This window comes from Orcinus orca, chromosome 15 (genome assembly GCF_937001465.1).
Source record: "Orcinus orca chromosome 15, mOrcOrc1.1, whole genome shotgun sequence".
In the NCBI taxonomy this organism is placed as follows: domain Eukaryota; kingdom Metazoa; phylum Chordata; class Mammalia; order Artiodactyla; family Delphinidae; genus Orcinus; species Orcinus orca.
The window spans coordinates 2,388,141-2,412,489 of record NC_064573.1 but is presented as its reverse complement, the minus strand read 5'-3'; the positions used below and the strand labels follow the sequence as shown (position 1 = coordinate 2,412,489).

The window sequence follows — 24,349 nt, the reverse complement described above, 5'->3', positions numbered from 1 at the left end:
TCAAAGAGGAAATCAAAAAATACCTAGAAACAAATGACAATGGAGACACAACGACCCAAAACCTGTGGGATGCAGCAAAAGCAGTTCTAAGGGGGAAGTTTATAGCAATACAAGCCCACCTTAAGAAGCAGGAAACATCTCGAATAAACAACCTAACCTTGCAACTCAAGCAATTAGAGAAAGAAGAACAAAAAAACCCCAAAGCTAGCAGAAGGAAAGAAATCATAAAAATCAGATCAGAAATAAATGAAAAAGAAATGAAGGAAACAATAGCAAAGATCAATAAAACTAAAAGCTGGTTCTTTGAGAAGATAAACAAAATAGATAAACCCCTAGCCAGACTGATCAAGAAAAAAAGGGAGAAGACTCAAATCAATAGAATTAGAAATGAAAAAGGAGAGGTAACAACTGACACTGCAGAAATAAAAGAGATCATGCGAGATTACTACAAGCAACTCTATGCCAATAAAATGGACAATCTGGAAGAAATGGACAAATTCTTAGAAATGCACAACCTGCCAAGACTGAATCAGGAAGAAATAGAAAATATGAACAGACCAATCACAAGCACTGAAATTGAAACTGTGATTAAAAATCTTCCAACAAACAAAAGCCCAGGACCAGATGGCTTCACAGGCGAATTCTATCAAACATTTAGAGAAGAGCTAACACCTATCCTTCTCAAACTCTTCCAAAATATAGCAGAGGGAGGAACACTCCCAAATTCCTTCTACGAGGCCACCATCACCTTGATACCAAAACCTGACAAGGATGTCACAAAGAAAGAAAACTACAGGCCAATATCACTGATGAACATAGATGCAAAAATCCTCAACAAAATACTAGCAAACAGAATCCAACAGCACATTAAAAGGATCATACACCATGATCAAGTGGGGTTTATTCCAGGAATGCAAGGATTCTTCAATATACGCAAATCTATCAATGTGATAAACCATATTAACAAACTGAAGGAGAAAAACCATATGATCATCTCAATAGATGCAGAGAAAGCTTTTGACAAAATTCAACACCCATTTATGACAAAAACCCTGCAGAAAGTAGGCATAGAGGGAACTTTCCTCAACATAATAAAGGCCATATATGATAAGCCCACAGCAAACATCATCCTCAATGGTGAAAAACTGAAAGCATTTCCACTAAGATCGGGAACAAGACAAGGTTGCCCACTCTCACCACTCTTATTCAACATAGTTTTGGAAGTTTTAGCCACAGCAATCAGAGAAGAAAAGGAAATAAAAGGAATCCAAATCGGAAAAGAAGAAGTAAAGCTGTCACTGTTTGCAGATGACATGATCCTATACATAGAGAACCCTAAAGATGCTACCAGAAAACTACTAGAGCTAATCAATGAATTTGGTAAAGTGGCAGGATACAAAATTAATGCACAGAAATCTCTGGCATTCCTATATACTAATGATGAAAAATCTGAAAGTGAAATCAAGAAAACACTCCCATTTACCATTGCAACAAAAAGAATAAAATATCTAGGAATAAACCTACCTAAGGAGACAAAAGATCTGTATGCAGAAAATTATAAGACACTGATGAAAGAAATTAAAGATGATACAAGTAGATGGAGAGATATACCATGTTCTTGGATTGGAAGAATCAACATTGTGAAAATGACTCTACTACCCAAAGCAATCTATAGATTCAATGCAATCCCTATCAAACTACCACTGGCATTTTTCACAGAACTAGAACAAAAAATTTTGCAATTTGTATGGAAACACAAAAGACCCCGAATAGCCAAAGCAATCTTGAGAATGAAAGAAGGAACTGGAGAAATCAGGCTCCCTGACTTCAGACTATACTACAAAGCTACAGTTATCAAGACGGTATGGTACTGGCACAAAAACAGAAAGATAGATCAATGGAACAGGATAGAAAGCCCAGAGATAAACCCACGCACATATGGTCACCTTATCTTTGACAAAGGAGGCAGAAATGTACAGTGGAGAAAGGACAGCCTATTCAATAAGTGGTGCTGGGAAAACTGGACAGCTACATGTAAAAGTATGAGATTAGATCACTCCCTAACACCATACACAAAAATAAGCTCACAATGGATTAAAGACCTAAATGTAAGGCCAGAAACTATCAAACTCGTAGAGGAAAACATAGGCAGAACACTCTATGACATAAATCACAGCAAGGTCCTTTTTGACCTACCTCCTAGAGAAATGGAAATAAAAACAAAAATAAACAAATGGGACCTAATGAAACTTAAAAGCTTTTGCGCAGCAAAGGAAACCATAAAGAAGACCAAAAGACAGCCCTCAGAATGGGAGAAAATATTTGCAAATGAAGCAACTGACAAAGGATTAATCTCCAAAATTTATAAGCAGCTCATGCAGCTTAATAACAGAAAAACAAACAACCCAATCCAAAAATGGGCAGAAGACCTAAATAGACATTTCTCCAAAGAAGATATACAGAGTGCCAACAAACACATGAAAGAATGCTCAACATCACTAATCATTAGAGAAATGCAAATCAAAACTACAATGAGATATCATCTCACACCAGTCAGAATGGCCATCATCAAAAAATCTAGAAACAATAAATGCTGGAGAGGGTGTGGAGAAAAGGGAACCCTCTTACACTGTTGGTGGGAATGTAAATTGATACAGCCACTGTGGAGAACAGTATGGAGGTTCCTTAAAAAGCTACAAATAGAACTACCATACGACCCAGCAATCCCACTACTGGGCATATACCCTGAGAAAACCATAATTCAAAAAGAGTCATGTACCAAAATGTTCACTGCAGCTCTATTTACAATAGCCCAGAGATGGAAACAACCTAAGTGTCCATCATCGGATGAATGGATAAAGAAGATGTGGCACATATATACAATGGAATATTACTCAGCCATAAAAAGAGACGAAATTGAGCTATTTGTAATGAGGTGGATAGACCTAGAGTCTGTCATACAGAGTGAAGTAAGTCAGAAAGAGAGAGACAAGTACCGTATGCTAACACATATATATGGAATTTAAAAAAAAAAAAAGTCATGAAAAACCTAGGGGTGAAACAGGAATAAAGACACAGACCTACTAGAGAATGGACTTGAGGCTATGGGGAGGGGGAAGGGTAAACGGTGACAAAGCGATAAAGAGGCATGGACATATATACACTACCAAACGTAAGGTAGATAGCTAGTGGGAAGCAGCCGCACAGCACAGGGAGATCAGCTCGGTGCTCTGTGACTGCCTGGAGGGGTGGGATAGGGAGGGTGGGAGGGAGGGAGACGCAAGCGGGAAGAGATATGGGAATATATGTATATATATAACTGATTCATTTAGTTGTGAAGCTGAAACTAACATACCATTGTAAAGCAATTATACTCCAATAAAGATGTTAAAAAAAAAAAAAAAAAAAAAAGATTCCCTTGCGACTGTGAGCCCCCAGAGAGCAAGACAGACATGAAATACCCTGTTGACCAGATGACAGACGGGCACCTATTGACCTGACCTCGGCCATGCCTCCGTCCCTCACGTTACCAGAAATAAGGTGACGGAAGCACGAGGGCCCCAGATCCTTATAATTAACGCAGTCAGCCAGAGAGATGGTAGTTCTGATTTCTTGGGGTTTTGCTTTTTCCAGAAACATCCCTATGTTGCTGAACAACTCACCAGAGGAATTTTATTTTCACAAGCGAGAAGGTTTGTGGAATTCTAACCTCTGAAGGTACCAGGAATCACCCAGAGACGCTCCCTCCCAGGGAAGGGGCTTTGTCACCTCAGCCTCAGGGCCACCCTCCTCAGCGGGGACTCGGGTCCGGTCCCGTGTGAGCCCGGCTCAGCTTTGCGTGCTCGGTCCTCAGAGCCGCTGCCGGAGAAGCCCTGATCCAGTCTGCCCTGGCCCACCGTGCCCTGAATTTCCCGCAGATCAACCTGTTAGGGCTCCCTCGAAAGTGATTTATTCCTGCGCAGGAGCAGAGTCACGGCCCCATCTGACAAAGTACACCTGTGCTGAGACGGAGTCAGCGCCCCACGCCCTGGGCCAGACAGTTCACGGGAGACGCCACTGAATGTCCTCGGGGCTCCTTGTGAAATGATAAATGGCACATTTGGGGGGTTTATTTTCTATCATCGTGCCTACAATTTATTGAGCATCTCCCGCGAGCTAAATCCGTGACGTCTGTTTCCTCTTGTGAACGAGCAAGCCAACATGGAGGGAGGTGTTAGCATCCCCCTTGCCTGGTCGAAAGAGCTGAAGCTCAGAGAGGTTGCATAATTTCCCCAAAGTCAGCCAGCCAAAGGGGTTAGAACCCCAGATGAGGAGGGAAATCGTCCTAACTGCAGACGTCTGGGTTCAGCCCTGGGACGTTCTTGTTCAGAAGTCTTGGGAGACCCAGAAATGGTCTGGGCATTGCAGGCAACCTCCCGGCCAGGCTTGGGCCACTGGTGGAAACCCTGCAGTTCCGGGTTTAGACCCAGAGCTCTTCCGGGGTCTGTATCCTCGCCGTCTCGCTGCTACATTTCAGAATCGAGACACGTATATCGTGATGGTCTCTGTTGCTTGGACGTTTAGGTAGAATTTATTTTCTTATCTGATTTGCCTCAGAATTGACATTTTGAAGAGTGGGTCCTGCCTCTGGTTTTTTTGCTTGTTTGTTTGCTTTTGTGTTTCTGTTTTGTGGCTGTGTTGGGTCTTCATTTCTCCGCAGGCTTTCTCTAGTTGCGCAGAGCAGGGGCTACTCTTAGTTGCGGTGCGCGGGCTTCTCATTGCAATGTCTTCTCTTGTTGCGGAGCACAGGCTCTAGGTGCGCGGGCTTCAGTAGTTGTGGCATGTGGGCTCAGTAGTTGTGGCTCGTGGGCTCTAGAGCACAGGCTCAGTAGTTGTGGCGCATGGGCTTAGTTGCTCTGCAGCATGTGGGATCTTCCTGGACCGGGAATTGAATCCGTGTCCCCTGCATTGGCAGGCGGATTCTTAACCACTGCACCACCAGGGAAGTCCCAGCATTTTATCTGACATTAACCAACTTAGCCACGGTTTACTCACCACTCACTTCATGTATTTAAGGTTTTTCTTGAGGAGACTAAGGGTCCTCAAAGCTGAGTCCTGCTTCACATCACCCACGAGTGTCCAGCATCTTCCAGAATCTGGGTCATGGGGTCCATCCGTGCCGTGTGTATATCCCGACCACCAAATACACCACACATGGGACTCGATATTGAATTAAAGATTAGGTGACCAATCAATGAGTCTTTGGGTTCCTGACCAAATCTTTCCACCATAAATTGTAGAATCTCGACGTTTTAATGAACCAAGTAGGAAGCCCACTTCTTCAGGTCAGAGGTCAGAGGTGATTCAGGTTGAGGGGCTGCTGTGCTTTGCTGGTGGTGACTGAGCCCTTGAGACGGGGCACACGGGGCTGTCAGATCTCCTGGTGACACGACCACGCCACGTACCACGGGACCTTCTCATATTAAATCACGTTGTGACCTGCTGTGATCCCAGCAGGTGTTCCCCAGGAGACGCTCCCATTCTCATCCGAGCCCACGAACACCTGGGACAGGAGTCCGTGGAAACTCCCGCCTCCCCCAGGTGGCTGCCGGACTGAGGACACGGGGGGAGGAAGCTGCCACACGGGGTGAGAATTGGGCTGCGTCTGCCTGCGATGCTGACACCATGATGCTCGAGGACGCAGGATGGTCCAAAGTCCGGGGACCGAGCAGCTGGCTCCCCTCCTGCGGCTGGATCCCGGCTTTCCTTTATCCGCAGGGAGCATCTGACGGTGCTGAGGGCATCGTGGGTGTCGTGTCCTTACAACGCCGCTCCCGTCGTAACAGATGGACTCTGTCTTTTCCTCACTGGCGTTCGTCTTCCGTATGACGTTTCTTCCAGCTGGAAGAGGAGTTGACTGGACCCTCTTAGCAGTCAGGGCTTTGGTCGTAGTTGGATGTCGGCAGGGAAGTGATGGCCTGTTTGGATGAAGAGTCAGCGGAAGTGACGGCTGGGCTGTTACTCTGACGAGAAAACATGGGACCCGAATATGGTGAAGTTTGTCCCTGCCCAGCTGCCCTGTGAACACGGTTCTGTGCCAGGGATGGCAAGTGCCCTCCTGGAGCCTCAGATCTGCATGAACACGGCCCCAGTGGCACGGTAGGCTCGCCGTGGCTCCACGGGGTCATCCCAACTCCCAACCCCCTTCCAGGTTTAAGCCTGAAAAGCTGACACGTGGTTAGAACCTGGGCTCAGCCGTCAAAGCCCCAGATGGGCAGCCGCGGAAATCCACAGGGTCTTCCTTGCTCTCCAGTCCAGGAAGTGCAAAATCCGGTCCCGTTTTTGTTAGTTTTTGCCAGATGGTCTTTCAACATTAGAACATAAGTCACACCGTGTCACTAGATCCCGGGGACCTCCCCATTCAGGACCAGGGTCAGAGCGCTCAGGAGGGTCCCGGGACCCTCTGTGGGGGGAGCCCCTTACCCCTCCCACAGGTCACTCGGTGCCGCTGCCGCAGCCGCCTCCCTCCTCCGGGACATGGCCAGGCCTCCCCATGCTCCGTCAGCGGTCAGCCAGGAGCCCTGTCCCCGTGCCAGGCCAGCCCCTGCCCCCCTTTGTGCCCCTGCGCCCGCCACCCGCTCCGCCGGGCCGTGTCTGGGCGCCCCTTCTGGAATCCCGATGGCCTGGAGGGCACAGAGGGGCACGTTCGCGCTCAGCCCATCCCGCCTCCCCGCCACCATGCACCCTGTGTTTTCTGTCGCCCGCCCGACAGGACGACACGGCTCCTTTAAGACGCGGCGGCCTGCGCGTAAGGCTTCGCCGGCACGTGACGACGCACCGAGCATGCGCTCAGCAAAGCCCGGCGCAGAACCCGCGGGGCCGCGGCGCTGCCGCCGGGCCGGGGCCCCCGGCGCCACGCCCGGAGCAAAGCCCGTCACTGTGTTAGTCCCGAGGCCTCCGCCACCGCCGCGAAGCCCCTTCCCAAGGCTCTCGGGGCCCCAAGCCTCAGGCGGTGGCGGCATGTTTCCGAGGCTGCGCCTCGTGCCCCAGGGTCTGTGACCTTCCTACGAGGAGCCGTCAGCGGGCCCGGGACGCTCCTGCGACCGGCAGTGGGCGAGCGAACGGAGGCCACACACGTCTCTCCTGCCACCTGGAAGTCGCCTCGGCGTCGGGCGGCCAGCGGCGCAGGACGCCGGGGCGGAGCCTGCCGCCCTCAGCCCGTCTGCTCCAGGCCCAGCCCGGCTCCCGGCCCTCCCGTCTCCGGGCCGTCCGGCTTCCTCACAGGTGAGCTTGGCCTCGGTCAGAAGGCAGCCCTGGACGTGGGCGCCCCCGACCTCCCCCGGGAGGGAGGCTCTGAGAGGCCTGGGGGGAAGGGCCACTGCCGGCCCCCGTCCGAGTCCAGAACCTTCCTTTCCCGCTTCCGTGCGGCTCAGGCCCGGGGTGATGGCGCCCGTCCCCCGTCGGAGCCCCTCCTGAGATGTCGGGTGCTCCGAGCGAGGCCGTCTTGTCACCAGCGGGGGGTGGGGGGGCCGGGCAGAGGGCGTTGTGCCCGCTCCACCGTCACAGCGGCTCCGGCCACGCGTCCGTCACCCCGTCGTCCGGAGGACAAGCCGAGCCTCAGGGAGCCCGGGGGCCCAGGTCACGCACTGACGGACGTGGCTCTGACGCCCGGGTTAACCGACGGGACGGGTGCCCGCGGTCCCCGGGGCCTCTCGTCCATCCAGCCGTCTTCCCCTCGTGTCCCCATGGCTGCCGCCGGTTCCCTCAGGGACGGAGGTGCTGCTGTCTGACCTTCCAGGCCCCCGTGCCTCCCGGGCCCCGGCTGTAACCACGGCGACGCCGTCGTCCGCAAGCTCCCCGAGGGGCCCCGGCCTGGCGCCCAGCGCCGCCCCTGTTCAGGCGGGCCCTGGAGGAGCGCTTGGCGGGGCAGGGATGGCACGTGGGGCGCTGACCGCAGAGAAGCGGCGCGGGGACGAGCCGGAGGCCGGCAGTCCCAGCCCTGTCCCCGAACCCGCCCCCGCGCCGCCCGCCTTAAGAAGGTGGCTTACCAGCTTGAAGATTCTGGAAAGCGTGCCCTGGGCGTCATGCCCCTTGAGGCCCTTGTGACCCGATTTGTAGTCGGAAGCTCTGCCCCCGTAACCGAATCCTGGCTTCTGGCCCTCGGCTCCCTGCAAGAGAGGACGGCCGCTCTCAGTCTGTCCATGCGGCCTGGGCAGCACAGACCCTTCCCATCTGCTTCCCTGGAGGCATCAGCAGCCTTCAGACTTGGCGAAATTTGGGGGCTCCTACCTTTCTAACGTGCACAGACAAAATTCCCAATTCTCCAGCCTGGAGGAGCCTCTCCAGGACGACCAGGACCAGCTCCCCTGGCCGCGGCCTGGGTGCCCTGAGTGTGGACGGTGAACCGGGACCAGGGTCCTTCCAGGGGCTCTGGGCTGGGAGCCGGTCACCGTAGAGGGGAGGGGGCGGGTCCCGGCTGGGAAGCCCTGTCCCCCAGGCCGTGCACCTGGGCACAGCCCCAGAGCCAGCCACCTGGACGGGTCTCAGCAACCCCCCACCCTGGCTGTGTGACCTTGGGCAAGTGTTGGAACCTCTCTGAGCTTTGGTTTCCTCTTCTATAAAATGGGGATAATGGATGCTCTGCTCTGAGAATGGAGCCTGTGGCTCTGAACTTTCGAGCTTGCTGTTGTTATGGGGAGGGGGGTTCCCCTGGCAGCTCCCAGCCTGGTCTCCAGCTGCCCCAGGAGCCCCTCTCACTTCAGGGAAGATGGAGAAAAATTGCCTTCGTGACACGTAGCAATGACAAGTGATTACTGAAATGTAAGGATATGTGTGTCTCTAGGACCAGTCTGCATTCTAATGCGCTTTAGTTTCAAAGGGAAACTTCCACTGTGAACTCAAGAAAGGAATGGGGGAAACTCTGATGCTCAGACATAAGGAATGTTAGCCTTTGGGGGTAACGGGTGTCCAGCCTGGGGTGCGACATTCCTCCAGGGGTGAACCACACATCCTGTCTGCGTCACGGATCTTATGCAATGGACAGGCTCTGAGGTCTCACTTCAGGTTTCGCCAACAAGGAGTAGGAAGCTCTCTGTCTGGCCTCTCCTGAGAATTCTATACACAAAATAAAACCGTCTCCTGATCGAGACCCCAGAACCCTTTGCCTCAGGCTGCAGCGCTTTCCAATTTCACGAGGGTGCCTTAGGGCTGGAAGGAGCTTGGGAAGCCATGGGATCGATCCCTCTGGTTTAGGCTCCAGAAGCTTCCAGATTCCTCCAGTCCACCCCTCTCGTGTTGGAACTGAAGCTGGACCAGGGCCATCTGTCCAGGCACACCCCCTGCCCTGCGCCCCAAGCTACTTCTCTTCAGCCCAGGTTTGGGAACAGACATCGGCCACTCAGCTACTTTCACGTGAAGGTTTGGTTTCAAGGGTTATCAAGTGTGCAAGGGACAGGGGCAGTGAAGATCCAAGACCACGTACGAGAGGAGCCCAGAACTGCCCTGAATCCCAGAGGTTTCCATGGACACGCTCGCGGCATCATGGTCCAGGGTCGGGGGGGTGGTTAAAGAGGACTGAGCCAAAGGACAGACACAGAAGTTGTCGAGATCCATGCCTTCCCGTGCAAGTGCTAAATCGTTCTCTTACTCTGCTGTTTTCTCCAAAAATAAAGAGCTTCTGAGAATTAAATTCAAGGATTGGTTTTCAGGTTAATAATCTGCTTAAATTTTCTCCTTTCAAACTCTTGGTCACTTACATCTTTGGACAACCTAGAATTTACCAAAAAACATACAACATAGTTTAGAAAACTGGTGGGACTTTCAGGAACTCCAAACGGGAAGACAGTCGTGTGGCTCTAGGAAACCGACAAACCAGCTCACGGAATACGGAGCAGGATTTTACTTTGGAAAAAAAGAGAAAATTAACAGACATTAGTGGGACCAAACACGGAGACGTGAGAGGCATGCAAAGGCCGTGCTGTTAGCTGCCGGGCTGAAGTGGCCTTTAAACGACTGGAAGAAACATGGTCTTTCCCCCTCCCATCACTCCACGTTCGCCGATGGCTTCGCCCTGGTTCACGCCTAGAAGGTTAGAGGCAGCTCAAGCGGTTACTAAAATCAGATTTCTGGGTCAAAAGTGGGTCCCATTCTTCAGCATCATCTTTGTCTCCTGCTGGCACAGAAAGTCAGTCATTAATTGTCCCTGAGGGCTGGCCCGTGTCGATTCCCTACGTTATCATCACCTTTCGGCAAATTCATGAGGTCAGGAAAACGCTCACGCGTATTTGTATAAAACGTTCCAGCAAATATCTCAGTTCATACTTCAATGTAATGATGCGTTGGGGCAGTTTATGGAAGCCTCCCCTGCCTTTTCTCTGAGGGTGGCTCCCCCCTCCCTCCTCCCTTCCTTCCTTCCTTCCTTCCTTTTCTTTCTTTCTAAAGTCATTCATTGATTTCTATGATGCTTGTTAATTGGGTATCAAGGATTTGTAGGCTCTGCACTAGCGATATATTGTGTCTCCAAGGACATTGGAGGATGTGTTTCTAAGGATACTGTGTCTCCCAGACAGACACAGTTCCTGGCCTATAGATTAGTGTTTCTCTTTTTATTCTGGAGATTTTATAAAGTAAGAACTCTATCTAATATTTGCTAGTAAGTATGGTCGATAGATTTAGTTAAAATATAGATAGGCATTTAAAGTTGGTTCAGACACAAAATTTTACCAGAAAGTGAACAAATCAGCCATTTAAAATCTTCATGGGTTAAACGAAGATTTTAATCTTCTTTAAAATCTTCTCAGAAACTCCTAAAAAGGTTTTCCTGGATGGCTTGATAGCCAAGCTTTAGTTATGACTAAATCAAAACCCAAGCCAAAATCTTTTGGATCACTTAGGTTATAAACTGAATGACTGAATTTAGCATCTTTTTGTCTCGTGAGCAGAATCATTTTTTTCTCCCCAAAATGTCAACATCTGGCAGGGGAGGGAGTGCGGGCTATTTGGACAGGCCCACATGCAGGCTGCAGGGACCCATTTTTCCTCATCTGCCCTTTTGGAAGGAAATCAGGAATTTTCTCATACGTGGAGTCACTCCTTCCCTGGGGAGGAGCCCAGGGGAGTCTCCTAGGAGCCCTTTGGTGCCTGGGCCCTGGGTCATGAAAACAGGAGTGTGAACCCAGCTGGAAGGAAGGACCGGCTGCGGCGGAAGCAGCGGGGGACAAGCTGGGTGGGATGGGAAGGAAGGTGGGCCCAGAGAGCAACTGAAGCAGAACAGAACAGAACAGCTGAGTGGCCGTGAGGAAGGAGAGGCAACGGGTAGACGTGCATTTGTCACCTACCCAGCTAAATCTGCTGAGGGACAGTCCTCGCCCCTGTGTGAGGAAAAGAAAAAGAGGGACATGGTGATCAGTGTGGGAAAAACGTTCTCTGCACGAAACAGGAAACACAGTCAGGACAACACAGTGCTGAGATGGCAAACAGGTTTTGGCACACGCGCCCTATCCTGAGGGTAGCCGTGGCCCCGGGGAGCTGCCCAGGGAGGATTTCAGATTGGGGTTGAGAGGGAAGGGAGCTGGGATGGTGAGCGCTGTCTGCACGGCAGCAGGCGGGAAGGGGTGTCACGCGCGGCTCAGCCTGTCCTGCATGGGCTCCACGTGACAAGACATTTTGGGGTGCAGTCAGGGAGCTCTGAGTCCAGCCCTCCTTTTGATCCGTTTAGGGATTTCAGGGAAGGGCTGTAAAGTGATGACTCAACACATTGGGAGGTCTTACCTTTCCTTGTGATGGAGGAGGTGTGCGAGGTGTCACCTGCAAAGACACAGGAGAATGGTGAGCGGGGGTGGGGTCCCTGCTTCACAGCAGCCCTGACCCTCCTCGTGAGAGCCTCCTGTTGTCACCATGTCACCTCGTGTTGTCACCTGGCTTGTTGCTAGTTCCCTGCTAGCTCCTGCTTGCTGGGAGGGTCTGGTATCTATTGGTATAAGAAGCCACCCACTCAGTCTGCCCGGCGTCCCCATTCTGTTTTAGTTGAGAGAGAAATATACGATTTGAGAATGTGAAAGTATCCAATGCTACCTCGATCTTCCAGAGCACACAGAAAGTGTTTGAGAGGATGGGAAACACACCAAAGGCTCTGCAGCCACAGAGGCGATTCCTCTTGGCGTGTGCTCCCATGACACACCCCCTCTCGCAGGTGATGGAGACGGTGAGCGTCACCACCATCCTCTCTGGGGTGGGCAGTCAAGGGCCCCTGGTATTCGAGCCTCAAAAAGGACGCCCTCAGGTGTGCGACTCCTCAAGCTCCCTGATCAACATGAAAATACCATCTTGGATGTCTGCTGCACAAAGTTTATAATTAGAGCCTGTGGCTTTGTTTTTAAGATGTTATTTTTTAGAGAAGTTTTAGGTTTCTAGAAAACTTGCACAGCAATTGCAGACAGTTCTCATGGCCCCTCTGCCCTGTGCACAGCACCCCTGGCTCTCGTGTGGTCCACTTGTTACAACTGAGCCAATGTCAATACATTAACCAGGGTCTGTGGACTCTGTACTGTACATTCTGTGGATTTTGACAAATGTATGAGGTGTCTCCGCTGTCACGGGATCATTGAGAGGAGACTCGCTGCCCCCAAATCCCGGGCACTCCTAGTCTATTCATCCCTCCTGCCCCTGCACCCCTGATCTTCTTACCGTCTCCAGAGTTTTGCAAAGCTTGTATTTTTGAACTAAGCATCTCCTACTAGCTTAGTCTCAAAAGGAGTGAGTTCTTTGGTAGAACTCAAAGTTTTAACACAAAGTTAAGCTGCAGATGCAGCTCAGACCTTGGGACCAGGTGCTGGCCCTGGGCTCCCGAGGCCAACCTCACCCTGAGGAAGTGGGAGGCGTCACCTGGGGATACACTCAGAGCCCCCATCATGGATTACAGCTGTGTCACATGGAGATATACTCAGACCCCTTGTGGATCAGAGCTTAGTGTCACCTGGGGACATACTCGGGCCCTCGTGGACTGGGGCAGGGCCGGACGCCCCTCACCCCTCTAATCAGTCCCCTCCCACCGTGGCTGCCACTCACGATGTTCTTGAAGAAGTGCACTACGGGGTTTTCATCTTGGGGCCGCCCGTGCTGCGCCTTCTGGGGCAGGGAGCCATAGTGGGTGGCTCTGGCCGCGTGGTGTCCATCCTGAAAGACAGGACGCGTGGTCTCAGGGCAGGCTGGACCCTCTGCTGTCTGGGGAAGCTGCCTCTGCTCCTCTGTGGATCCGGATACTTTTGGAGACCTGATGCTAGGAAGCTGCTGACGTCACAGGATGCAGCCAGGCGGGTGGGGTCTGGGCGGTGCTGTCCCCACAGGTCCCTCCTCGGCTGACCTCCTGGCCACTGCAAACGCCCCCTCGGGAGCCCTCCCGACGGGAAGGCCAAGCTCAGGGGGGAGCATCGCCAGCCTCCCCGGACGTGGGCTCCACCTTCAGAAGCGCTGACAGAGCCTGCGAGCTGGTGGTCCCAGGAGGAGGGGGCCTCGCCTGGAGCCCTGGCAGAGAGGACGGTGCTTGTGCACACCCCCTGCTATGGGAGTGTGGGAGGTCGTGAGAATGAGGGGATCAGGAAACGTCTGGAAGGTCAGAGGAATCCCCTGAAAGCCCGTCAGGTAAATGCGCCAAAGCCTCGTGCACACCTCCTCCATCGCCAGCTCGGTGCTTGTGGTTCGAAAGGACCCTTACTGTTCAGAAGACACTGTTGCCACCGAAAAGTCTAAATTGGGCTTCTCGGGAATTTAATGCATTTAATGGGCTTAGTTTCACTGGTGATACCTGCACCCCTGACTGGGCTGTCACTGGAGTAACAAGTGCATCGTCCCTGGCACTAGTTACAGGTACACTGTACCTGGTACTAGTTACAGGTGCATTCTCCTTGGTACCAGTGACAGGTGCATTATCTCCGGTACTAGTTACAAGTGCATTGTCCTTAGTACAAGTTATAGGTGCATTCTCCTTGGTACTAGTTACAGGTGCATTATCTCTGGTACTAGTTACGGGTGCATTGTGTCTGGTACTAGTTACAGGTGCATTATCTCTGGTACTAGTTACAGGTGCATTATCTGTGGTACTAGTTACAGGTGCATTGTCCCCGGCACTAGTTACAGGTGCATTGTCCTTGGTACTAGTTACAGGTGCATTGTCTTTGGTACTAGTTATAGGTGAATTCTCCTTGGTACTAGTTACAGGTGCATTGTCCCTGGTACTAGTTACAGGTGCATTGTCCTTGGTACTATTTACAGGTGCATTGTCCTTGGTACTAGTTACAGGTGCATTATCTCTGGTACTAGTTATAGGTGAATTCTCCTTGGTACTAGTTACAGGTGCACTGTCTCTGATACTACTTACAGGTGCACTGTTCCTGATACTACTTACAGGTACATTGTCCCTGGTACTAGTTACAGGTGCATTGTCCCTGGTACTAGTTACAGGTGCATTATCTCTGGTACTAGTTACAGGTGCAGTGTCCCCAGTACTAGTTATAGGTGCATTGTCTCTGGTACTAGTTACAGGTGCATTATCTCCGGTACTAGTTACAGGTGCATTGTCCCTGATACTCGTTACAGATGCATTGTCCCTGGTACTAGTTACAGGTGCATTGTCCCTGGTACTAGTTACAGGTGCATTGTCCCCAGTAGTAGTTACAGGTGGATTATCTCTGGTACTAGTTACAGGTGCATTATCTCTGGTACTAGTTACAGGTGCATTGTCTCTGGTACTAGTTACAGGTGCATTATCTCTGGTACTAGTTACGGGTGCATTATCTCTGGTATTAGTTACGGGTGCATTATCTCTGGTACGAGTTACAGGTGCATTATCTCTGGTACTAGTTACAGGTGCATTGTCTCTGGTACTAGTTACAGGTGCATTATCTCTGGTACTAGTTACGGGTGCATTATCTCTGGTATTATTTACGGGTGCATTGTCCCCGGTATTAGTTACAGGTGCATTATCCCTGGTACTAGTTACAGGTGCATTGTCCTTGGTACTAGTTACAGGTGCATTGTCCTTGGTACTAGTTACAGGTGCATTATCTCCGGTACTAGTTACAGGTGCATTGTCCCCGGTATTAGTTACAGGTGCATTGTCCCCGGTACTAGTTACAGGTGCATTATCTCTGGTACTAGGTACAGGTGCATTATCTCTGGTACTAGTTACAGGTGCATTATCTCTGGTACTAGTTACGGGTGCATTATCTCTGGTACTAGGTACAGGTGCATTACCTTTGGTACTAGTTACAGGTGCATTGTCTCTGGTACTAGTTACAGGTGCATTATCTCTGGTACTAGTTACAGGTGCATTATCTCTGGTACTAGGTACAGGTGCATTATCTCTGGTATTAGTTACAGGTGCATTTTCCCTGGTATTAGTTACAGGTGCATTATCTCCGGTACTAGTTACAGGTGCATTATCTCTGGTACGAGTTACAGGTGCATTATCTCTGGTACTAGTTACAGGTGCATTGTCCCCGGTACTAGTTACTGTTAATGTCTATGCCTGTCTCCAGCTGGCGGTCCTCCTACCCCCATCCACCAGGGCTGAAGCCCTGTGGTCACGCTGGCTCCTTCTCTGCTCTATTTCCCCCACTGACTCAGTTCACAAACCTTGTAAGATTTTCTTTAAAATAGTCCTTACATTTGTCCTCTGCCCACATTGACGTTAAGGCCAAGGCTGGGGTAGCCCTGTTCGGGCCCCTCCCTTTCCAGCCAAGACGGGTTTGCAAAGGATGCTCTCCTCCTGTCCTTCCCCACAACCGTTCCCTGCGCCTGTTTCACAAACTGAACATCTTTTCTCCAGCCGGGGGGCCCCCAAGACCTGGCACCACACGGCATGGCCTGGTTTTGTCCACTTGCTGAGACCTCGTCTTGGCTCTGAGTAGACCAGCCACCTCGATGTCCTTTGAACGAGGTGTCCACGTGCCCTCCACGCCTCCTGCTTCCCTGTGACTTTTCGTGCCCTGCTCAGCCTTCGAGCTCAAAGTCCATCCTTCTGCAGGTCCTGACTGGAGTCAAGGCCCCCTCCCACTTCCCTGTGGCTCTCTGCCTCTCCCAGGCTCCCCCCGCTGCCCGACACCCACCCTCCCGACGTCGCGGCCGCGCGTTCTGCTGTCCGCAGTGCCCTTCCTGCGGCCTCTGCTGGGCACAGCTTTCTCAGCTCACCTGGGGCGACTCAGCACGTGATCTGCTTTCCGTGTGGCACATTCACAGCCTCCCAGAAGGGCGGAGGGTGCAGCGGAGGCCTGGTGGCCACGGGCTGAGTCTCCCTCTCCTCCACCGGGCCGGGGACCTCACAGGATTCTGGTTCCCCGCAGAGGAAACCCGGGGGATTGAGTTATGATGTGGGTACGATGGTGTGGGCAGAAGCGGACGCCATGCGCATTTGAACTTGAAGACGTCAACCTCAAGGGGAAGCGCTGGAGCGTTTCAGGAACTGGTGACCCTCCCTCCCCCGTCCTTACTCTTATTCTCTCTGCTGGGGTTGCCAGAACATAAATAATCTGGTTCTCCTTGTGCTTGTGTTATCTCTCAGCCAGCGCCTTTCTGAGCTCACAGACCAATCAGATTCGCTCACCGCTGGCCCACCTTACACATGCTTCTCCAATAAAAGAGAGTATAAAATTAAGAATGAAAAAAGAAAACAGATGAGCTAGGAAACTGTTTAAATTACTTATTTTAAGAAAAAATATCTTTGTGTCTAATGTATCTGCCAAGTGAAGTTATTTATTAGATACTACCCTAATGGCCAAAAATAATTAAAGCAGCTCAGAACTTAGTACAATTTGCCCTGACTTTGGGTTTTTTTGTGTTTTTTTTTTTTTTGGCCGCTCTGCACGGCATGTGGGATCTTAGTTCCCTGACCAGGGATCGAACCCACGCCCCCTGCAGTGGAAGTGCAGAGTCTTACCCACTGGAGAAGTCCCTTTACTTTTGTTTTTATATACCATTTTTCTGCAGGCTGTGTTGGATTTTGAGTCACAGAAACGTCGTGCACTTTGATTCACCCATTCTGTGATTAAACTAGAAAAGTTTCTTAAACTTTACAAAAAGGTTTTTAAATAAATGAACGTTCAGTCCTATATGCAGTTCTGATATTATTAAAACTTATTTATGCTCTGATATAGTTAATGAAGTATTGTGTAGATTATAATAATGTTTCACATGTTTATCATGTGTACCAGCTTTGAATGCTAAAAGAAAGAGCATATATTTTGGTGATTTTTATAATGAATACATTGGTCGCCAATCTTTTGAGGGAAAAGTAATTTAAATCTTTTAAGGAACACATGAAGTTGGTAAGTTGTGTTCTACCTCTCAGAATGTGGGGTCAGAACTGTTCATGAAAACGTCAATTAGTGTATTTATGGCCCTCGGCACAGAACTAAGCATGCAATGAGCATTAACTGTTGAATTAACGCATCGACAGTTTAGATCACTTTAATACAGAGCCCAACACATGCAGTAGATCTTAAGTAAATAGAACAATCATCATGGAATCCTTTTGTAACATATGCACTGAAGAGTGACTGAACTAGGACTCTGACTTGGAATTTTGGCTGTAAGTTGTCACAGATAATTTAATGTAGAGTTATAGCTATATTGTTGTAGTTGTAATGGTCTGTTGCTGAAAGAACGTTTAGTCAATCATATTTCTATATATTAGCAATGAACAGTTAAAAAACCCCAAATTTAAAAGCACCACCATATATAATAGCATCAGAGAAACAAAATATTAGTTATAAACTTAGTAAAGCATGTATAGGATCTTTATGCTAAAAACTAGAAAATGCTGGTGGAAGAAAATCAAAGAAGACTTAAGTGGAGAGACATACTATCTTCATGTGTCACAAGACCATGAATAGTACAGATGGCAGTTCTTCCCAAACTGATCTACAGATGTAATGCTCCACCACTCAGAATCCTAGCAGGATTTTGTTTAGATATAGAAAAACTAACCTTGAAACTATATGTAACCAAAATAGCCAAACAACTGTGAAAAAGAAGAATAAAATCAGAGGAACCGCATCACTTGATTTAAAGATTTCCTACGTAGCTATAGGCAGTGTCGTACTGGAGAAGGTGTAGATAGATAGTTCAGTGGAACACAGTAGAGTCCAAAAGTAGACCCACACAAATAGGACCAGGTGATTTTTGACAAAGGTGCAAAGACAACTCAATGGAGAAAGCATAGTCTTCTCAACATATGGTATTGGAACCACTGGACATCCAATATCCAAAAACATGAACCTCAATCCAAAGTCACACCCTATACAAAAATTAACCCCAAATGGATCATGGATCTCTATCTACACTGTAAAAGTACACAGTTTTAGAAGAAAACAGGAGAAAATAGAAGAAAACCTTCATGACGTGAGGGTAGCCAATAAATTTATAGACCTGACACCAAAAGCATGATCCATAAAAGAAACAAAATTGATAAACTGAACCTGATCAATATTTAAAACCTTTGTTTTGCAAAAGACAGTTTAAGAGAATGAAAAGACAAACTACAGATGGAGAAAATATTTCTAATCATATATATGACAAAAGACTTGAAACCACAAGTCCTTCTTGTAAAGAACTCTCAAAAACCAATGGTAAAAAAACAAACCACCAGGTTAAAAAATTGGACAAAACACTTGACTAAACACTTGACTGCAGAGGATGAGCAGAATGCAAATAAGCACATGAAAAGATGACCAGCATCATTAGCTATTAGTAAGATGCAAATCAAAATCATCAGGAGACACCACTGCACCCCTATTAGAATGGCTAAAATAAAGGATACTGACAATACTAAGTGCTGACTAGGATGCAGTGCAACTGGAACTCTCATGCTTTGCTGGTGGGAATGCAAAATGGTACCCTCACTCTGGAAAACAATTTGACAGTTATTATAAAGCTAACCATGTATCAATACTTACTATATGGCCCAGCAATCCCACTTCCTGCTTTGAATGATAAAAGAAAAACTACATATTTTTGGATGAGATTTTTGTAATGAATATATTGGTCTCCAATCTTTTGATGGAAATAATTTGAATCTTGAATGAAAACTTATGATCACACAAAAACCTCTACATGAATGTTTATAGCAGCTCAATTCGTAATCACCAACTCTGCAAACAACCCAAATGTTCGTCACTGAGTAAAGGGATCAACAGACTGTGGTATGTCCATGCAACAGAATACTATGCAGTAGTAAAAAGGAGCAACAACTCAGAGGCATCTCCAAGGCATTGTGCTGAGTGAAAGAAGCCATTCCGAAAAGACTTCATACGGTATGATCTCATACACGTGACTTTCTTCAAAAGAGTACACTACAGGGAGGGTGACCAGAGCAGTGGCTGTCTGGGGTCAGGAATGGGGAAGGGAAGGGTGTGGTGTGAAGTGGGAGGGAGGTTTTGGGGTGATGTACCCTTACTGTGGTGGCAGCCACGTGAAACTACATGTGTGTTAAAATTCACAGATGTGTACACCAGAAACAACCCAATTTTACGTATGTTAATTTATAAAATAAGTCCATTTAACACGATCTATCATTATTTGTCCCAAGGTTGGTGATGGCAACATTACGTCGTTCCGTGAATTTCCTGGTTGGAGATCTCCGCATAGGTGAGTCTGGCCTTCTCCCTACATCCATCTTATGTCTCCAGGTCTCCAGCTAGATTTTAAGTTTTTGGAGGAAAAAAGAAAAACTTCTACTTGATTCCCCAAAGCTTCTGGCAGTTTGGTTCAGCAAACAGAAGTGGACAAAGGAACAAAGAAACCCTCTTTCTACTGGGGCCTCCTGGAAAGAGCAAGCCTCTGGGGGGCTCTGGTCCTGACACAAAAACCCCTGCGAACCGAGCACGCCAAGCGCTGGGGCTTCTGTTTCCCCACGTGTAAAAGCACGGGGTTGAAACCGAGACTCGCTGAGAGAGTTTTTAGCTCTCAGCTTCTACTAAGGGACCACCTCTGAGTAGCAGGCAAGGAAGGAAAGGTAATTCTGCCGCTGGTTTATGTATTAGGGCGTTTCCTAAGACTCTAGGGCTGCTGCTTAATCTGTTTATTTATGTATCACTAAAAAGTTCTGTGGTGAGCCCAGGAAGAAGAGCTAAGAAACGCGCCTCGGTTGCCGTGGTGATGACACCTTTACACAGTGGCAGGGGAGGGGAGTGCTGTATCTGTCACCCTTAATTTTTTTTTTTATTGTGGTAAAACATACGTAACGTGAAATCTACCATTTTGCCGTCGTTAAGTGCACAGTTCAGTGGCCATAAGTATATTCACAATGTTGTGTATCCATTACACCATCCGCCTCCAGAACTTTTCCATCTTCCCAAACTGAGACTGTACCCAGTAGACACAAACTCCCCATCCGCTGCTGCGGCCCCTGGAAAGCCCCATCCTACTCTCTCTATGAATCTGACGGCTCAGGGGACCCCATACAAGTGGAATCACACAGTGTCTGTCCGGTGGCAACTGGCTTCTTTCACTGGTGTAATGTCCTCAGGGTTCAGCCATGCTGTAGCTTGGGTCAGAATTTCCTTCCTGTTAAGGCCGGGCCATATCCCGCGTCGCCTGTGTAAGCCACATTTTGTTCACCCTTTCATCCACTGATGGACACTTGGGTTGTTTCCACCCTTTGGCTCTTGTGTTTAGTCACCTGCTCTGACTCGGACCCTGCGATGCTGATGTGGTCTGGCCTCCGACAGGTGGCTGAGGGGATTCAGGCTCCCAGCTTCCTCCCCACAGTCTGAAGAGCATCCTTTATTCTTTGAAGGAACATGGCGGGGGGGGGGGGCAGGTTGTGACTCTGAGGCCATATTGAAGGCCAGCCTGCGCTGAGGAAAGGGGTCCACACCCAACTTGAGGGGCGCCGGGCGGGGAGGCTCCGGCCATGCAGGACATCTCTGCTGTCAATGCTCAGTTCACGGTCAGAGCAGGGCCAGCCCTTGTCTCCCGGGCAGCGGTGGGAGCCCCTGGCAGGAGTGGCAGGGTACTTAAAAACGGTGGCTTTGGGCTTATTTGTTACATTTCACAATTTATAGGGAGTGGGTACTTATTTCCATGCCTCACTGTAAACAAGGGGGTCCGTTTCTGTCCTGGAGGAAACAGTCTGGGGAGGGAACGGGCCGCAGGGGAAGGGGGATGACGGCGGGGCCGTCTGGGTGCGAAGGTGACCCCGGTGGGGGGAGGACGGGGCGCGGGTCCTCCTCCCTCCACCCCTGTGTCCCCAGCCTCTGCCCCCAGAGCCTGGGACACACAAGTTTCCCTTTAAGGAGCCCCCTGGACTCAGCTCCCTAACTCAGGAAGGGTTCGTGATTCTCCAATGCAGCCCTTCTTATCTGTGTGCAGAAAGGATAGAAGAACCAGAATTGTTCACATTTTACAGTTATTTGCCAGGAATGGTGTCTCTTTGTCCATGTCTATCCTGATCCAAGTAGCTCATCTATTTGTAAGTGATTAAAAGGCAAAGGAGGAATTCGAAGGTCAGTCCTCCCGGAAAATCAGAACCGGACACCCCGAAGCTGGGGTGGGGCGGGTAGCGGTCGCCCCTCTCAGTGTGAGCAATCAGAAAAGGAAACGGGGCCGGAGACAGGGCCCCCGCCCCACGTGCCGGTCTAAACCTGAGGTTAGGACGTTAACACGCTATCTCCAAAATACGTGGAGCTGAATATTTGGGACAAGTGAAGTTAGAAAATTAGTCCAGTTTTTTAAAAATGAAAACTCAAGTTGTTTAGAAAAATAGTGCTTATTACATAGGGATTTCAAATAACAAGAAGTTTGTAGAAGAAATCCTACCTGTTAGGGGTGACTTGGTTCACACTCTGATGAACCACATGGAGACCTGGCTGTCTGCACACGTGAACACGTGAGTCGTGTAGGGGCCTCGGCACATGATCGCAGCACGCGCAGGGTTACGTGGCACTGATATGTTACTCTTTTTTGGCATCGTGATTAACAAAACAACAATAAACTTCTTGGTGGCAAATAAAATAACATTATGCTAAAAAATTTAAACACTACTGGAGGAAAGCCATGGGATAAAGGACAACCATTTCATGGATTTTTAACATAAACTGCTTTTTCCATTAGCCTGTTTCATTGTACTGGTTTTGAAAAATTGTGATTCATTTTCCCTCCACTTGTGATAATGTCCTTCACCAGCAGGGGGCGCTCGTGCACTTGGCTTCCCGGCTGCTTTCCAGTCCCGTCTCCAGATAACGGGAAGGATTTTATAACTGTTTTTCCAACTTGCTGGAGAGCTGTGAGTCCTTAAACTTGCAAGTAATAACGGGGGATTAGTTTTTGCCTGACACATCTGAAGATCAGTGGTCATCAGATTGGGTGAAGATTCATTCCCTTGACTAGCGGCTGTCTTACGAAAACGGGGATGAGGTATTTGCCAGCATCATCATTTGCATTTGCATTTGATTAGAAACAAATGGATAGAGTCAGTCCCTCTCAGAAGAAAACGCTGCCTCTTGAAAAAATTAGTATTCACTGTGCCTGGGGTTTTGTGCTTAGGGGGGAAAAAAAAGAGTTCTAGCGCTTGCTTTATTTCTTGTCTGTGAGAGGAATTTAAACTCTTTCCTGAATCCACCATCAGAATTCCAATGATGGAAATCAGAGTGAATCCATGGCTCTGGGACGTTTCCCCCCTCTGCGTCCACCCCTCCCGGGCTCTGCACCTGAGAGGCACCTGTGTGCTCCCTGTTGGACCCTATGAGCCCAGGCGGTCTCCCCTCTCTCTGCCCAGGCTTTAGTTTGCTTGCCTCTCTCCTCCAGATGAATGACATTGGATGAGTGCAAAGGAGGGACCAGGAGAATAACATCATTAGATACACAAGCGTAAGGAAAAGCATCTGAGGACTGCCCAGGTGTAGACGCATGGCTTATAGTAGCTACACAGGAGACTACGAGCCTGTTACAGGACCAGCTCTCTCCCTGGTACTTTAAAACCCGGTGTGACGATTTGAGGTTCGTTACAAGATGAGAACATCTTTTAAATATCATAACTGTGTTCTGGCTTCCCTCAGATCACAGGCATTAACAGGAAGCATGTTCTCTTCCTGCGCTGTTACTCTGTCTTACTGTGTGCTAGTTTGGGAGAAACTGGTCCTTCAAAGACAATGTGTGTCTGATAACTAGTGTTGCTAATACCTGCTCCGTCTTTTCTATGTGATGTGAACAGACATGAGGTCTGTGTGGAGCTGCTATTTGGAAACTGCTGCCCTTTTTAAACTTGAAGTCGAGCATTTTCACGGAGGTGACTGACGCAGGTGCCCTCATGCCAGGACACCTCAACCCACCATCCGTCGGGGTCTGTGGCTACGGGTACCTTCGAGGTGCCCCAGGTCTGGCCCATCAGCAAACTCCTAACCCTGTGAAGGGAAACCTGAGGCGGCCAAGGCCCTGTGCAGCCCGCCTCACTCAGTGAGAGGTCCTGGTGCCGTGTCAGAATGACACAGCCGGAGTGGCCTCTCTGTGGATCTGTCTCGAATATGTCCGGGTGGTCATATCCAGTGGCTAAAAGCACTGACCATTTTCTTACTGGTACTTTCTTAGTCAAGTCAATCATACAAGTTCCAGGAATGCACGTTTCTCCCTGTGTCCCTAGAAGGATCCAATATAAAAAAAGGAGCAAAGAAAGTGGCTCTACTTGCTTTGAAAACACGGGGTGGACACATGATTATTTTCACCCCAGCTGGTCACAGACCAGAAATGTTGCTCTGTGTGGCCACCTCTTTTTGCAGATGTGGAAGTGGATACTCAGAGGGGTTAAGTGAAGAGCCTGTGGTCTCCTTTCGGCCCCAGCTCCATGTTTTAATCTGCTGCGTCATCCGAGATTCCTGTGGATTCCACGTGCATGAGAAGGAATGTCCCAAACCGAACCCTAGCAGCAGGTGGAGAAATCACGGGCCAGCCACGTGACCAAAGGGAAGGGAGAAGAACTTTTTCCAAGTTTGCAGACTTACCTCCTGTTAAGCTGTGAAGGCGTGATGCGCTAGAAACAAAAATGTGCTCAGATATAAGAAAAACAAATTAGTGTCTCTCGGTGGCATCAATCAGAGATGTCGGTTAATATCTAGAGAACTGGGAAAGCTGTAATCACTGCTCTACTAGAAAACGAGTTCCTACTTATCTTGGTAAATACTGGTAACTGGATACAACAAATGTGCGGCACGTCTAGTGAGAGAGATGAGATTTTTCAGGTTCATTGTTATTTGGAAGGATGCAGTTCTACGTAATTAAAACGGGCTCGATCAGCTCCCACTTTCAATGGAAAAGTTATGCCTCAATCCAAGCGGACTGTACTGTCTGCAACGTTCTATTTTGTTCATGTGGTTAAAAGCATCCA

At 49.2% G+C, this 24,349-nt stretch overlaps 1 protein-coding gene and 1 long non-coding RNA gene across 7 annotated transcripts in view; one reads left to right on the top strand and one right to left on the bottom strand.

The window, feature by feature from the left end:
- Window positions 1–24,349, bottom strand: part of MBP (myelin basic protein) — a 121,681-nt gene that overhangs the window by 5,483 nt on the left and 91,849 nt on the right. For 2 of the 5 annotated variants that reach the window (XM_033406130.2, XM_049697667.1), the window contains 4 exons: window positions 13,045–13,152; window positions 11,749–11,784; window positions 11,316–11,348; window positions 8,028–8,147 (listed from right to left, as the gene is read on the bottom strand). In XM_033406130.2, the coding sequence (XP_033262021.1) occupies window positions 8,028–8,147; window positions 11,316–11,348; window positions 11,749–11,784; window positions 13,045–13,152 (297 nt within the window). The remainder of the gene's footprint in view (window positions 1–8,027; window positions 8,148–11,315; window positions 11,349–11,748; window positions 11,785–13,044; window positions 13,153–24,349) is intronic. The other 3 variants (XM_033406129.2, XM_033406131.2, XM_049697668.1) reach the window with 2 other exon arrangements.
- LOC125961196 (uncharacterized) overlaps window positions 3,415–24,349 on the top strand; it is a 42,301-nt gene continuing 21,366 nt past the window's right edge. The window contains exons 1-3 of one of the 2 annotated variants that reach the window (XR_007471567.1): window positions 3,415–3,540; window positions 3,634–7,263; window positions 19,559–19,617. This is a non-coding gene — a long non-coding RNA (uncharacterized LOC125961196). Of the gene's footprint in view, window positions 7,264–19,558; window positions 19,618–24,349 lie in introns of both variants that reach the window. The other variant, XR_007471566.1, reaches the window with a different exon arrangement.